Here is a 17,233-nt window from a genome sequence, read left to right as displayed (position 1 = left end):
TATCTTCACTGTGTGTGTGTGTGTGTGTGTGTGTGTGTATCGCAAGGGACCCAGCATAGTTTAAAATCAATAAACATATTCAGACGGATGGGAAACCTACCTTGTCACCTTGGTAACCAAACTTTCCTGGTTCCCCCCTTAGTCCAGGTTCACCCTGAATGTTACAGCATCACACAGAGATATAACACAAACAACCTGCTCCTCAGAGAACAGTGTTAACAACACAGGGAGGGACACACCACTTCCCCATCCATGTTCAGGTGTCTATCTAACCCATCCTATAGGAGATACATCCTACCAAAGTCAAGCAGCAACTAAGATCAAGAGTTTGATCGATGAACTGTATAATCATTAGAAAGGGGAAACAATCATAGTCAGGGGTACAACAGACCCAGAACGGGGAAAAGACATCTAAAAAACACATCTCTATTTCTCAAGTTTATACTGTACTGAGATGTACACTCTTAGAAAAAAGGGTTCGCAAAGGGTTATTCGGCTGTCCCCATAGGATAACCCTTTTTGCTTCTAGGTAGAACCCTTTCGGGTTTCATGTAGAACTCTCTGTGGAAAGGGTTCTACATGGAACCCAAAAGGGTTCTACATGGAACCAAAAGGGTTCTACCTGGAACCAAAATGTTTTTCTTAAAGGGTTCTCCTATGGAGACAGCCGAATAACTCTTAGGCTCTAGGTTCTGTACTGCATATCAAATCCTCATTCCTCTCTTCTGTTACTCCCATCTCATTCCCTTCACTATGTACTTGAACGTAAAACACACTCTCCTCATCCACACACTGGGATAGATCATTCACAATAATATAAATATTTAGATCACCTTATCACCTTTCAATCCAGGCAGCCCCACATTTCCAGTCAGGCCCTAATAGAGAGAGGGAATAGGAGAGGAGGGAGTCCTCAGTGGCAGCCATTTTGAAAAAGGGAACCGAGGAAGATACAGAGACCGATATACGTAGATGCAGAGAGACTGACTGGAAAACGGAAGAGAACGGAAAAGAGAGGAGAGGTTGGGTAGTTACCATAGTTCCCACTATGCCAGTCAGTCCTCGCTGTCCCTCAGGTCCTGGGTCTCCCTGTGGAGAGAAGGGGGAGTAGGGTAAGATACCGCACGCATGTGCGCGCACACACAAACACACACACAATTCATCAAGTATACAGTATGTATTATACTGGCTCAGATTTACAGCGCAAGACAATGAAGGACATGTTTCACAAGAAACATCCAATAAATCCGTTCCCCACTCGCAGCCCATTATTTTGACACATGCGGTTACCGCCTGGGACCTAAACACTACATTCCTGTGAGTCAACGCCTATGATGACTTCCAAGCTGTGCCTGTGCTGGCAAAGTGTCCGTTCGGAGTTGGGCCGTCCACACGTGCGGACGCGTGACTGGAACATAGCGCACGCACAACTGTAACGTCACATCTAATCAGCTGTGACATGGACATGGTAGGAGTGACCAGACACTGTGCTGCTGGAAATGGGTCTGAATGATTGTTCTAATCGTTGTAATTACATGGGCTGAGGGCGTGGGACCGAGGGCCAGCTCTGTAAGTGATTCTATGCGTTCCAGGCCTACTGGCCTACCAGCGTGGCTCTGTTACCCAATACTGTGCTTTGAGGGGATTGTCACCAGATCTGGAGAGAAGTGCAGCTCCAGCAACACAGGAGGGACTGATAAAGTACGAGCACAAACACAGATACGGCTCCCTTCATCAGAGCCAGCCTGTACTCTTGGACAGATACCTTTGCTTCCTCCTACTTTTAACCTATACAAAAGATTCTGCCAGCCGCTGTCACGGAAACCAGTAAGGCTTCTTCACATTCTAAAACGTGAGAAGTACCGTGGTAAATTAGGATTTATGAAGACTTCAGAGAACAGAAACCAGTAAGGCTTCTTCACATTCTAAAACGTGAGAAGTACCGTGGTAAATTAGGATTTATGAAGACTTCAGAGAACAGGTACTATAAGAGCAGCTGAGAATTAATAAGTGAATGCAGTTGAAAAACATGGAGTGGTTTTGTAAATAATCAGTTGTATGCATGGAGACTTTAGTGGAAGAGGTAAGAGCAGCTGAGGATGAATAACTGAAAGCAGTTGTCCTTTGTTCAAATTTTATTTGACCTTTATTTAACTAGGCAAGTCAGTTAAGAACAAATTCTTATTTACAATGACAGACTACCCCAGCCAACGCTGGGCCAATTGTGCACCGCCCAATCACAGCCAGATGGGATGCAGCCTGGATTTGAACCAGGTGGTGCAGTGACACCTCTTGCACTGAGATGCAGTGTCTTGCACCACTTGGGAGCCTCTAATGCAGGGGTGAAATGAGTCGGGGTCTCAACTTACTGTTGAGAGTTAAAATAATAGAATACACAAGGTGCAATTTCGAAATTTGGTAGTGCATCAGCAGTCACTCAATTAGCCCATGTCAGCAAACATTTTTTAGATTGGTAAGGTAGTCAAGCGGCCAGCTATCTTGTAGTAAGCATGGTTGAATTGCCGACCGGAGTGGGGCCCATTGATCATCAGTTATCATATTAAAAACTGCAAACATTGACCTCCACCCCATGGCAAAATTAGTATAATTGCATGAAATTAGTTATAAAATCGAAAATCTTTTCTCCGCCCCATGGAAAAATGGAATGTAGAATTGGGGGTATGGATGTGGGTACGCAGACCCACGAGCCACTGCGGCCCCTCATGATGAGTTCCGTTTTTTTGTGAATCTTCACAAAGCTGCCTTGGCAACGGTTGAGGAAACTCCATCCGGCGAGCATCCAGCGCCCCTCAAAGAGCTTAATGCGATGTCATTAAGGACATGTGGCTTAAAAGCAGAGGTCCATCTGGTCTCAGTATGATTTTGTGTTTGATGCTCAGTCTCCCTGGGTAATGGCACGGCGGGATGAAGACAAATCGCACGCACTTCATAAAGAACGCTTTCAACTGAGGGCATATGAAAGTTACGGGCTGAGAACAGACAATTGGTGTAAGGCGATACCCCACCACTCTCCTTTCAGGGCCAACCAATTGATCCAGTGAATCAAACTTCAATTTCCCACACACAGCAACAATACGGGGGAACGACAGATAAGATGGACACCACCTGCTGCCTGCGAGAGGGTTCAATCTCTCTCTCTCTCCCTCTCTCTCTCCCTTTCTCCCACCCTCCCTCTCCCCCTCCCCACATGAGAAACCAATGATTTAGAGAAACTTCAGGAAAACCACATTGGTGAATTCCTTCTATTCCTTTAAAACAATCGAACACAACGCCACTGTAACAGAGGATCATATATGTTACACACATCAGACCTATGCAATGTGTACCATTAAATTATATGTGTGCGTGTTGGCCCCATTAGAGTGTGTACATTTAAGAGTTTATTACGCTTTGGCTCTGAATGCAAAGCTTCACACACCACTCTCTCTCTCTCTTTTTCCTGGAGAGAAACGTCAATGGAAGAAAAGGTAAAACCCTTTGTCCTATTTTGTTTTATATGTGTGGTTTAAAATGGACAGATTGAGTTTGGGTCAAACATACAGCACAAGCCCAATCAGCGATTCCCATTCCACCGTCATTTGGGAAGGGAACTCAGGCATTCACATATACAGTATGTAAACAGGGTGATGAGCATCAGTGCAGAAAGCCATTCAACCACAGTACTGGTTGTGTTCTGGGGTTTTGTTTAATGACAAGACACACAAATCCCAACCACACAGAAATAACAATGATGGATAGGAGACGACTTAACCCAACCACACAATACAACCCAGTCTGTCAGTCAAAATGGCAAACACCAAGCAGATCTGATCCATCATGGCTGTACTGTGGGAACATGCTATAGGATCTAACCGCGTCGAGGCTCACTGCCACGACTTTGTTTATAATGAAGCTCTCCAGAATTGGGTAACGATGCTTCAAGGGAAAAGTAGAGGGGGGGAAAAAAATTGAAGCAACAATATGAGTTTTGGAGGACAGAAGGAGAGGAGTAAGGAATAGTGGTGGAGAGGGGCTCGGGCCTGCATGTCTGTCTCCTGCATAAGGACGGCAGGGGTGACAGTGTGGGCTAGAGAGATAGATGTGGATCAATCAGCAGAGGAGGTGCCACCAATTTGTTTGAAATGTGAATTTGAAAGACTTCCTCACGGGGCGGGGTTGGGGCGGGGGCAGAGTGACATGAGGAATCAGTCGCCACACTAGTTGGGTTTCCTCTCACATAACAAATGCCTGGAAGACATGGGATTCTAATTCCAGCATGATGGAAGTGTCCCGGGTTCGTAGAGTTGGGATGGGTTGAATTGGGATTTGCTGTGGGACCGCCTCTCCTCTGGGGCGAAATGTCTGACGTGACAGAGCCCTGTATACTGTAGGCTGCCATTCATGTAGACCCACTTCGGTCTCACTTTAAACAAACCACTACTTGTAAAGACTTGACAAAGCATTCGTAAAGTCTTTGTGAGCCCCACACAGATGCTTTTCAGACAGGGAGACATCGTGGATGTAGAGCTGCTGTTCAAAATTATCATGTTTGAGTAATATTTCATGTAAAGTACCTGCACTTACAATAATGTTGTATTGAATTGGCAATACATTAGTGACTGTAAAACATAACATGGCCTATAAATATGTGAGCACAGTATGTAACTACATGAACGGAATTTATCCAATTGGCAACTTTACCAGCCAGCGATTCAGTTTAACAAATCGAGACCTGTCATCATGTGTCCTTTCCTGGGTTATACATTACACTTCAATACTTCATCCTAAATGTATGTACTTTACGTGAACTATTTCTCAAAGATGATCACTCAACAGTTTTTGTCATAGACATACAGTACACCAGGAATAGAAAATGCAAGAGAATCTGTGTGATGTTGAATAGCAATAAGAGCAGGATGATCTATATCCTACAAATGTAGCCTCAACTTTTTGTCACGGCTGGAACAGAGCTGGCTGCGTTTCCCTGGTAGGCCTAACCTCCAGTAGCCTGATCTGACCATGTCCATGCTGTGTCCTGTCCAGAGAACAGCTTGATTTGTGGGGATGGGTCAGAGCCCTCCATCTGAGTCAGATCAAATTCCCGGGGTACGTAAGTCATGCTGCCTGTCTGCCATCTTGTGTCACTAGTTCAGGCAAGTCAGACTCTGTGAGGATCTTGGCGTGGCAGTTGAGTTAGGGTTGAGTTAAGGTGTAGCGGTTGAGTTATGGCCGGATGCCGTGGCAATGGTTGAGGAATCTCCATCCCTCTGAGCACCTCTCGTGGTGACCCCGTAAATCTGTCTGATGGAGAGAGAGGGTTCCCAACCTCCCAACCTCCCATGCTCCGGCCAACACAGCTTTCCCAGGGAGGCCAGGGTCAGGGACCAAACCTCACTTCACCTCAGCAGCCCCGTGGGGAGGAATGGGTTATGGAGGTCATGGGGGTATGAGGGATGGGGTACGGGCTAGGTCATGGGTGGAGGTAATACAGTATCTATCATTACGTGCAACACTATACTGTTTATATGGCCTGGATGGACACTTTGACATGTTTTGATGCCTTAAAATGGCATGGGAGTATGTATGAGTTTAGGTAAGAGCTGCTATGGATTTCTTTCACTCATCCCACTCTCTCTCCCTCTCAGGAGACAGCACTAGGACAGGCTCTCTAAGGGGGGCTGCCTCCCTCTCTCCATCTCTCTCTTTATCTCTCTCTCTCTCTCTCTCCAGCTTTAAATAATGTGCAGCTTATAGCAGGCCTGAGCAACTCCAGTCATCTGTGGTCTGATTGGTGTCACACTTTTGCCCTAGCCCCAGCTAACACAGCTGACTCCAATAATCAAGTAATCATGATCTTCAGTTAAAAATGCTATTAGTTTAAATCAGGTGTGTTTGCTAGAGATGGGGGGAAAAGTGTGACACCAATCAGGCCCCTGAGGACTGGAATTGCCCAGGCCTGTGAAGGCTTCGTAAGCCCTCATAAATCCTTTATAAACACTACATACATGTGTTACAAATCATCTACAACCGTATGTCATGCTTTAAAGGGTTCATAAATGTGGCATAAAAGTGTGACATAACCACCAATGTCAAATGTGACATAACCCACTACGTCAAATATTACATAATTCTGTGCTTTATAAAGGGTGACATAAGCACCGTTTAATAAAGGCCTTATAAATCATATTAAATTGAGGCTTCACAAAGCATTTATAACCCTGTCATGCATCTTGGTAGAGCATTGCAACCCCAGGATATTGGGTTCGATTCCCGGGACCACCCATACATAAATGTATTCACAAATAACTGTACTGTAAGTCACTTTGGATAAAATTATATTATATTTTACGAAATCATTTCTTGGATGGCCCAACCTCTTGGGTGCATAGTCAGTTTTGGACCTGACCTCAACTTACCCCAAAATGATGTGATGCAGGATGACACACACACTAAAGTACCAAAACATTTTGGTAGGGACATTTAAAATCAGTTATATTTTATTGCCTAATTCTTTCCCCCCCCAAATTCTGTTTTCTTGGTTTTGTTTTTCCAGGTTTCGGATTTCCTAAAAAAAAATCTGGTTTACCCCAGATTCTTTACACTATTTTAAATAGATAAACAACAAAATTGGATTTTCTGTGTTCACAGTAATGCTTAAATCACATCAGGTGATGACTTTTGAGGTCTGGGAAAACATTTTTGTGTGTAGCTGCCCTTTAGTTCAGTGAGCATGCCCTGTACTGTTGTTTGGTTAGCAGGTTTTCTGTAGTAAGCGCACATGTGATGTGATTCAGCCGCCAATGGAATGGGTGGACTAAAAGGCCAGCAAAACTCTTGAAATGACAGCATATATACATTCAACAGACCCTACAGAGTATTCCCTACAACACTTTTACTGTGGCACCGAGAATAGTTCTTGCTCTAAGTAAATATGTATTACATACAGTTGAAGTCGGAAGTTTACATACACTTAGGTTGGAGTCATTACCACCACTCCACAAATATCTTGTTACCAAACTATAGTTTTGGCAAGTCAGTTAGGACATCTACTTTGTGCAAGACACAAGTCATTTTTCCAACAATTGTTTACAGACAGATGATTTCACTTATAATTCACTGTATCACAATTCCAGTGGGTCAGAAGTTTACATACACTAAGTTGACTGTGCCTCTTAAACAGCTTGGAAAATTCCAGAAAATTATGTCATGGCTTTAGAAGCTTCTGATAGGCTGATTGACATCATTTGAGTCAATTGGAGGTGTACCTGTGGATGTATTTCAAGGCCTACCTTCAAACTCTTGACATCATGGGAAAATCTAAAGAAATCAGGCAAGACCTCAGAAAAAACACTCTAGACCTCCACAAGTCTGGTTCATCCTTGGGAGCAATTTCCAAACGCCTGAAGGTACCATGTTCATCTGTACAAACAATAGTACGCAAGTATAAACACCATGGGGCCAGCCATCATACCGCTCAGGGAGGAGACGCGTTCTGTCTCCTAGAGATGAACATACTTTGGTGCGAAAATTGCAAATCAATCCCAGAACAACAGCAAAGGACCTTGAGAAGATGCTGGAGGAAACCGGTACAAAAGTATCTATATCCACAGTAAAACGAGTCCTATATCGACATATCCTGAAAGGCCGCTCAGCAAGGAAAAAGCCACTGCTCCAAAACTGCCATAAAAAAAGCCAGACTACGGTTTGCAACTGCACATGGGGACAAAGATGGTACTTTTTGGAGAAATGCCCTCTGGTCTGATGAAACAAAAATAGAACTGTTTGGCCATAATGACCATCGTTATGTTTGGAGAAAAAAGGGGGAGGCTTGCAAGCCGAAGAACACCATCCCAACCGTGAAGCACGGGGGTGGCAGCATCATGTTGTGGGGGTGCTTTAGTGCAGGACGGACTGGTGAACTTCACAAAATAGATGGCATCATGAGGGAGGAAAATTAAGTGGATATATTGAAGCAACATCTCAAGACATCATTCAGGAAGTTAAAGCTTGGTCACAAATGGGTCTTCCAAATGGACAATGACCCCAAGCATACTTCCAAAGTTGTGGCAAAATGGCTTAAGGACAACAAAGTCAAGGTATTGGAGTGGCCATCACAAAGCCATGACCTCAATCCTATAGAAAATTTGTGGGCAGAACTGAAAAAGTGTGTGCGAGCAAGGAGGCCTACAAACCTGACTTACACCAGCTCTGTCAGGAGGAATGGGCCAAAATTCACCCAACTTATTGTGGGAAGCTTGTGGAAGGCTTCCCGAAATGTTTGACCCAAGTTTAAACAATTGAAAGGCAATGCTACCACATACTAATTGAGTGTAGGTAAACTTCTGACCCACTGGGAAAGTGATGAAAGAAATAATAGCTGAAATAAATCAATCATTCTCTCTACTATTATTCTGACATTTCACATTCTTAAAATAAAGTGGTGATCCTAACTGACCTAAGACAGGGAATTTTTACTAGGATTAAATGTCAGGAATTGTGAAAAACGGATTTTAAATGTATTTGGCTAAGGTGTATGTAAACTTCTGACTTCAACTCTATACAGTTATTTGCATTGGGGGCATTTATTTGACATTGGAACATGTTTCAAAATCCACATTTAATGCAAATGTCACTTAAATATGAACAAATATGAATCATTGTTAATGTTTAGACAATTATTTGTATATATCATTTATAGTTATTGACACATTTATGTGGGGCACTTTAATTTGAAAATGTTCGGAATTCCGTGTCCCGGAAGTACTTTTTTAGTGTTGCTGACGAGATGCTGATCATGTGATGAGTTAGTAAATCAAATGCCCATTTGTGCTGCCACTGAACAGCGAAAAACAAATAAGTTAACCTTTATTTATTGTCATTTAAATTTGTTTGTAGTTTGTAGTAGTTAAGTGTTTAGTTAGATTATATACTGTAGCTACCTCAATGGTTATTTCAAATAATTTCAGTGACTTCACAACAATTGCTAGCTAGCCTAAATGTAGTTAGCAGGCTCACCTAAATACCAATCCCCCTAGATACAGCCATGTCTCATAGTCACGTCTCACCGTCACATTTGACAATGGTGATTATTACACACAGTTATGCCACATTTATGAACCCTTTATAAAACATGACATACGGTTAACAATGCTTTGTAACACTTATGTAGTGCTTCTGAAGGCATTATGAAGGAGCCTTTATAAGCTGAACGTAATTTAAAGTGGGACCTCTTTTGGTCTCTTCGCTCGCCCTCCCGCTTTCTCTATCTACTTCTCTGTCTCTCTCACTCGCTCATTCTCTCTGTCTCTCTCTCCCTCACTCAGCTCAGGGCTTGACAGGCCGCCATGTCTTTAAAGTTAATCAAATATTGGTAATCCACCTTTGGCAGGGCAGTCATGACCTGCAGAGCACAGCACTAAGCGCGTCACAAGTAGGCAGGGTGAGGAATATATTGTTACCATTCAAAACAAATGACCTTGGTTGGAGTATTGGCACTACCTCTCCAAGAAACGACTGGTACTAGTTAGAGATTCCCATTTATCAGAGCAAGTCAGAGCAGATTCCCCATTCATCAGAATTTTTACTCTTCCAGTATTACAAAGCAGTTATCCAAAAACATTTAATCTACAGACAAATGGGCTTGATTTGGGCTTGATGTGGATATAATACACTGTACAGATCTGGATCTTCATTTGAGACAGTTTTCTACAGCAGGAAAATAATCCTGCAGCAAGAAGAAATGTGAATTATTATGTGGATTATAATTAATGGACATTTTTGTAGAGGCTGATGCATTTTTCTTTAGGGAAAATCCAGTCTGATATTTCAAAGTGGAAACTACAAACTTCAGAAGGCGTTTTAAAACTCAAATACGACACACGTTTGTATTTCCTGCTTTGCAGGACAATTCTGAGCAACAAGTGATCAAATTAAGATCCTACATCTGCATGAGAGAAGTACTGTAGAGAGGAATCAACAGCATCAGACCCTACTAAATCCCAACATCTTCCCAAAACTGCATCAAAATCAAACATACCAGAATGAATGAATGATGAAATGAACGAATGCACACCACATTCAAAGTGGGTGCTAAGTTACTACTGTAGTAAACGTCAACCTCTACGACATAAAGATAAAAACGTTAGACCTTGACCAGAACACAACAGATGAATAAAGATATTAATCAAATGTATTTATAGAGCTCTTTTTAGAATAGCAGCTGTCACAAAGTGCTTATACAGAAATTGAGCCTAAAGCCCCAGAGAGCAAGCAATGCCAATGTAGAGGCACGGTGGCTAGGAAAAACTCCCTAAAAAGGCTGATGTGTAATGTTGTGTAATACTCACCCTCAGACCAGGGAAGCCACCCATGCCAGTCCCACCAACAGGCCCCTATAGGACACCACAGGAACATCATGAGTACAGGGTAGCAATGGACACACATGTGAACATAAACACACACATGCACCCAGGCACACACACACAGACGTACACACACGCTCGGGCCACACACAGGATAGTAAAGCTTTTCTCCAAATGACAATATCACGCAGTCTGGCACACCCAGATCCAGCTAATCATAACACAAACCATGTTGTGCTATGAACCACACTCTCTTCTTTGTTGCTTCTCAGTCTACATACATTAAACAGTGCTTTTACAAAACTTTTTAAATCAATAAAAGAAAACAGGCTCAGAACAATCAGAAGAGGGGAAACATCCAATTTGCTAATCTGCAGCATACTTTGCCAGCTCTATAAAGAGATTCCCTGTACCTGCTGTTCTGTTGGAATCTGCCCAACACAGACAGCCCTGCGAAATTGTAACGGATTGCAGATCATCTCAACACATTGAGCTCTACAACGTTACTGACTGCTGGGCCTGGGCTGAGCTCATTCATCCAGAGCTATAGACGTAGAGAAACAGTACAGAGAGTGTGTTCTAATCTAAACCATACGGTTGAGTCAACCCTGGCGTTTCTGAGGCCAAAAGAGAACAATTGCTCTGTCTATATATTGTACATGGCACAACTCAGCTCAGCAAAGCTAATCTCCTAAAAGTCATAGAGCAGGGGTGCACAACATTGTTCCTGGAGTGTGATTTTTTTTTGCTAGAGACTGAATAGAGTATACAAACTTGGCAACCGGAAACAGGCCAACGGGCAAAGGGTACTCGAGCATCGGCTCTCGGACCAATAGGCTCTGAGACAGCTTCTACTCCCAAGCCATAAGACTGCTAAATAACCAGACTGCTAAATAACCAGACTGCTAAATAACCAGATTGCTAAATAGTTAATTAATGGTACCCAAACTATCTTGCACTGACCATACGCACACTAGACTATATATACACACACCATATACACACTCACTCACACACACCACATTGACACTCCCAAATACATTCACAAACACCACATACACAAACACACACACACACAACCCACACACATACATACACATTACACAAACACACTTACACACTTTTACACTCATCATATGCTGCTGCTACTCTGTTCTTTAGGTGACTCGTATTATTATCCATCCTGATGCCTAGTAACTTTACCCTGCTGTCACGTACTCTCTACCTCAGATAGCTCATACCGCTGCACATGGATCTTTTACTTGTGTATCTTATTTTATTCCTCTTGTGTTACTATTTTACTTTTAATTTCTATTATTATTTTTAGACCCAGCATCATTGGGAAAGGCTTGTAAGCAAGCTTTTTACGGTAAAGTCTACACCTGTTACATTCGGCGCATGTGACAAATTTGATTTGATTTAAAGGGATAGTGTTAGATTTTGGCAACTATTTACAGAGTCAGATGAACTCATGGATGCCATTTCTATGTCTCTGTGTGCAGTTTGAAGGAAATTGCTAAGTAACGTTAGCTCAGCGACTGGGATGTGCCTGTAGACTTCCAGTCATTGCGCTAACGCTAGTTAGCAACGGCTCGCGAAACTACTTCCGACTTGCTTCAAATGCACGCAGAGACATCAAAATGGTATCTACGAGTTCATCTGACTCTGGGTAAGTAGAAAAGGGGCTTAATTGCCAAAATCTCGGACTATCCCTTTAAGAGGAGGGACGTAGATCTTACCTCGTCGCCATCAGGACCAGGAGGACCCCTTTCACCAACATCTCCAACAACTCCCTGCACACAAAAGAACGACAAAAGTTTTAATTTACACAATTTTGGCAGTTCAGTTAGGAGTTAAGGGGCTCCTTTAGATATTCAGATGCTCCTGGGTATAATCTCTTCATTGTGGGCCTATCAGATGGCACAGTGCAAAGGGCGCTGGCCCTCCTTGCCTGTCTACACCTGCCTATTTGCATATGGTGGGATGTTCTGATGTTCTCCATTCTCTCCTCTGTGTTCCAGAACTTCCAGCTCTGAGTGTTCCATCCCCAGCGTTCCAGTTCCAGAGAGAGAGAGAGAGAGAGAGAAAGAGGCTTTGATAACCCCTCTCCACTCACTCACAGACAGATGCTGGTGTGCCTGGTCTGGGCCATCGGCCCACTCGGTATCCCAGCTGGCCACAGCATAGAGAAGCTGTCAGATGCCTTGCTCACTGACACTTGTGTTTTTATTGCTTTTTTTGCTATGTCATGCCTTTGGTTACTCCATCTCTGTATGTGAGACACTGTTTTCCTATGCCAACCTGACTAGCAGTGGGAGAGACTCACTCAAATGCCAAGTTGAATGCCAAGGTATGCATATCCTCATGATGTTGGCATCCTGTCCATAGGTTGTTTTTTTTTCACGAGTAATCTATTTTTGGCTGTGTGTGAATTGTTACTTTTGGCACTGAATATGCCGAGTGCATTTGCACATTAGCAATGAACACTCACAGAATACAGATGAAGGCAAGATTTGGCTTTAAAATTCCTTAGGGCTTCCTGTGTTGAGGGTAAATGATTACTTCTGTGGGAATAGCAGATGTACACCATTATGGGTTGTATAACACTTCTTTCTGACCTCTATTTTTCCCACCTCATCTCCTCTCCTCTACACTCTCCTTATCCTATCCACTCTTCTCATCTCCCCGTTCGACCCTCTTGATAGTGCATGACGTTTTCCACAAACTGGACCACCACAGTTATTGACAGAGGATGTATGCGGACCATTCGCTTTTTTTCCCCCCTGTCCAGGAATATCACTGGTTTCAAAGCTGTGTGGTGTTGTGTAATCCATTACCTGTTTTCCTTTGGGACCGGTCTTCCCAACAGGACCGGGAATACCCTGGAAAAAAAACACAAGGAAACTCTCAGATGAGGAAAGTTGACTACCGTTTGCTGTGTAATTCATCTATGACAAAATCATAGTCAAGACCTCCCTCACAGAATGAATCATCCAGGTTTTTTTATTAGACATTACTGCCAGGCTAAGAGAGCAAGCTGAGTTATTAAGGGATCATAAACACTGTACTACGGTCCAGGGGACTTATGATTTATTTCATGATGAAGGAGCATATTTTCCACTGATACAACATGGCATTGCATTGTGGTAAATTGAGTTATTAGACATTTTATTGTCCTTATCAGAACTCCCTGAGGAGAGATCACTGTAGCTGCTTTGTCAGTATCAGCAAACATTTGGATCAATAAATAAAACCATACAATTAAACAGGGCTAACCACATATTTTCCTGTTGCTTAATAGCTCCGAAATAGATGAAATGCAACATGAATTGCCTTTGGTTAGATCCGAGTTTACTGATATTGACGACCCTCGTCCTGTCCATGTCTACATGGAAGGTTCAAGAGGAGTACAACTGATAGGATGAGTTAGCCAGTAGACTTGGTTATATCCTACACCTATTGCAAACAAAGAGGACAATGTCTCCTACCTGACAGACACTTAATTAGGTGCACATGCTGCATAAATCAAGGTGACACTTACTCTCTCCCCTTCCTGCCCGGCTGAACCAGCTATACCAGGAGGCCCAATGAAACCCTGAAAACCAAAGCACACATACAGTACATCTGAACCAGTTTGTAACACTTTGCCTGGAGGTATAATGCAAAGTAAGACTTGTCATGAGCGTGTACGACCACGTAATAAAGTCTTAAAACCACCATCAACATCTAAGGAAGACATCATTTGGACAGATTGTACAGAACAACATATCTTTATGTTGTCTACTGATGGATAAGACATCGGGGCATTACTGAAATGAAGATTCATCAGTCACCCTCAGACAATGGAAGTTGAACAGTTGGACCTACAGTAGAGTATACGCATAGAGATAAATCATCATATCTCTCTGATGGTATAGTACATAAATGTCTAACCTGTACCCCTGCACATTGACTCGGTACCGGTACCCTCTGTATATAGCTTCGTTATTGTTATTTCATTGTGTTACTTTTTATTCAAATTTTTTACTTTAGTTTATTTAGTAAATACATTCTTAACTCTATTTTTTTAACTGCATTGTTGGTTAAGGGCTTGTAAGTAAGCATTTCACGGCACATGTGACAAATACAATTTGATTTGATTCAGATAAACCACAGTGACATGTAGCAGACTGTTGAATACCTGAACAGGTTTATCTTAAGCCCATCAAAGCAATAGTGTCTCTGAACTCACTGAGTTCTGGGAATCCTGCATGTCAGGTATGTAAACGTATGTAGCAGTCTTGATTGTAGCCAGATCAGAGATTAGCGATGATGATATACCCCTACTCTAGTGCTGGCATGTTCACACATATATATATATTTTTTATTTTATTTTTTCATCCCTGACCCTTCCCCGCGGGAGGCCTTTTGCCTTTTGGTAGGCCGTCATTGTAAATAAGAATTTGTTCTTAACTGACTTGCCTAGATAAATAAAGGTTAAATACAAAAATATAAAAATGCAATATGCAAGCACACACACTTTGACTTTAAAAAAAATACTTGAAACTGAAGCCAAGCGATCAGCCTAATGATACATTGTCTGGCTTCATGGACAGATATGAGAGGGATAAATCTCCATCTTTCCGCCTCTCCTTTCTCTCATTCTACCGTTCCATCTTTCTGTCAGAGGAACTCTTCACCGAGGTCTCATTCAGCCGAAACAGTTCCGTCCGTGAAATAGAAGTGTTTCATGGCTAGGGAAGCAGGTCAACTGGTCCTGTATCCATGCTGCTCACTAGAAAAGTTACATCTATGGAAAAAACTGTCTTAGCTGACAGGCTAAGAGCCAAATAGAAACGTTTCAAGTGGCCAATTATCCATGCTCGATTGAAAAGTAACATGCGGTGCAACCTTAAAAAATATGTTTCTTAGCTGACAGGCTAAGAGCTGCTGACCACCCGAGAGAAGAAAAGTGACATGCGGCCATTTTTCCACTCTGTTGTAAAAAAAAAAGTAACTAGCGGTGCATCTTTCAAAACATTTAAATTCATAATTACTCATCCCTCTTTGCTGACAGGCTACGATCTGCTGACCGCTTCAGAGAGAGGAGATCAGGCATGTCCATATTTCATCAGTATGGAACATAATACTCATCTGGCGATAGCAAATAACGCCTCATCACCATTACCTCACAAATCACCACTAAAATGAGAGGGAAATATGGAAGGCAAGCTTTCGCTTTCATCCTAACTAGCTAAAAGGGAGAGGAGTGGACACTTGAAGAGGCAGAGTCTAGTCCAGTGTGGGGGACAGGAGACTTCTATAATAAGAGCAGACAGCAGTGTGGGATAGTGGCGGACTGGTGGCTTATCTGCTATGTTTTGGTTTCTTCCTTCACTTAAACATAATACAACATGGATGCAAGACTAAATCTCTCTCCCTCCCTCCCTCTCTCCCTCCCTCCCTCTCTCCCTCCCTCCCTCCCTCTCTCTCTCCCTCTCTCTCTCCCTCTCTCTCTCCCTCCCTCCCCCCCCCAATGGAAAACTACTAGAGATGTCCTCAAACTCAGTGAGCCCTGTAGTTTTCCCTAATAGGCTGATATATCATTCTGTCTCTGACATCATGTTGGCATAAACAAAAATGACAAACTGAGGGACTCTCCTTACACCTTTTTTTTTTACTTTTAATTTACCTACCTCTTCATACCCTCCTCCCAACCTTTCTATCTATGCTCCAGCCCATGCTCTTTTCCCTCCCTCTGTTCTCTAGCGGAGGGAGAGCACGCCTGTGCTTCCTGGGGAAAGGAATGAGCTGCTCTCGCAACAGAGCAGAAGCTCGACTGAGCGAAAACAGATCCCAGACCTGCTCCCAGAGGAATCTGCTGCAGTGGGAGCCAGCACCTTGTTAACACAACACAGGCCCTCTTAATAGATCAGCCGTTCCCAGTGGAGCAGACAGGTAATCCCTTCAGGAAATTAACTATTCCTTCTAATAGAGCCGAGTAAAGTGGAGGGGAGGGTAGTAGGGAGCTGTACTTACACGTACACCTTTAGGACCTGGGTTACCTTCTGGCCCAGCCAAACCCTGCAACAAAGGAGAGCAGCATCACACAATACAGTGAAGAGAGACTGTCTGCTACACAATAAACTTCCACACATAAAACACTAAATTGTACATTTTAGACAGGTAGGGAATTAATAATTTGATTGCATAGACTAATTGTTTAAGGAGTAAAAAGGAATGAGGAAAGATGCCAGTCATACTCTCAGCTACATTACACTTCCTTGTTATCATTGTTGTGCACAAACGTTTAGTTCAAAGATTCGTCGTCTATTATACTTATACAACACCTTTCTTCAAAATAATTGTTATTCAATATATAGTTGAAATCAAAATGATAAGGAGTCAAGTGTTAGCTATTTGAATAAAAATTTCAAGCAAAAAGGTCACTAGTTGACAGTTTTTTTCACTAAAGAGACTGAGGAGTGTGTCACTACTGTAGTTTGGGGAGAGACAGGTGGACATGATGTGCATTTTTGAGTACAGCAATATGATAGCACACAGGAAGTGATGTGGAACTCTGTGCAATGTAATCAAGCCGAGAGGACGGATGGAGGAATCTGGAGCATATTCACTGCACCTGCCTGCCAGGGTAACCTGCATCCCCAGACACTCCTGGGAGTCCCGGTATGCCCTGCAGAGGAGGAGGGGGGGGAGGGGGGGGGAAAGAGACAAAGAGAGAGAGAGATGGAGAGAGAGAAAAGAGAGAAAAGAGAGGGATGAAAGAAGATAAACATTGGCCCTCGCCAATGCTGCCAACTCAGGAATAAAACAGCCACTGTTTGCCCTCACCCATCCCCCTCCCCTCCTCTGTGCTTCCAGTAAGACAGTGA

The 17,233-nt window shown here is 42.9% G+C and overlaps 1 protein-coding gene across 1 annotated transcript in view; it reads right to left on the bottom strand.

Moving 5' to 3' along the window:
- The window catches only part of LOC106584045 (collagen alpha-1(XXIV) chain), a 187,550-nt gene that overhangs the window by 95,798 nt on the left and 74,519 nt on the right, over nucleotides 1–17,233 (bottom strand). Inside the window, exons 9-17 of the mRNA XM_014168854.2 lie at nucleotides 16,981–17,034; nucleotides 16,380–16,424; nucleotides 13,903–13,956; nucleotides 13,199–13,243; nucleotides 12,101–12,154; nucleotides 10,347–10,391; nucleotides 1,036–1,089; nucleotides 834–878; nucleotides 101–154 (exon numbers count right to left, since the gene is read on the bottom strand). Coding sequence (XP_014024329.2) covers nucleotides 101–154; nucleotides 834–878; nucleotides 1,036–1,089; nucleotides 10,347–10,391; nucleotides 12,101–12,154; nucleotides 13,199–13,243; nucleotides 13,903–13,956; nucleotides 16,380–16,424; nucleotides 16,981–17,034 — 450 coding nt within the window. The remainder of the gene's footprint in view (nucleotides 1–100; nucleotides 155–833; nucleotides 879–1,035; nucleotides 1,090–10,346; nucleotides 10,392–12,100; nucleotides 12,155–13,198; nucleotides 13,244–13,902; nucleotides 13,957–16,379; nucleotides 16,425–16,980; nucleotides 17,035–17,233) is intronic.

This window comes from Salmo salar, chromosome ssa23, assembly GCF_905237065.1.
Source record: "Salmo salar chromosome ssa23, Ssal_v3.1, whole genome shotgun sequence".
Taxonomy (NCBI): domain Eukaryota; kingdom Metazoa; phylum Chordata; class Actinopteri; order Salmoniformes; family Salmonidae; genus Salmo; species Salmo salar.
The sequence above is the reverse complement of the archived record's forward strand: the minus strand, read 5'-3'. Positions and strand labels throughout refer to the sequence as shown.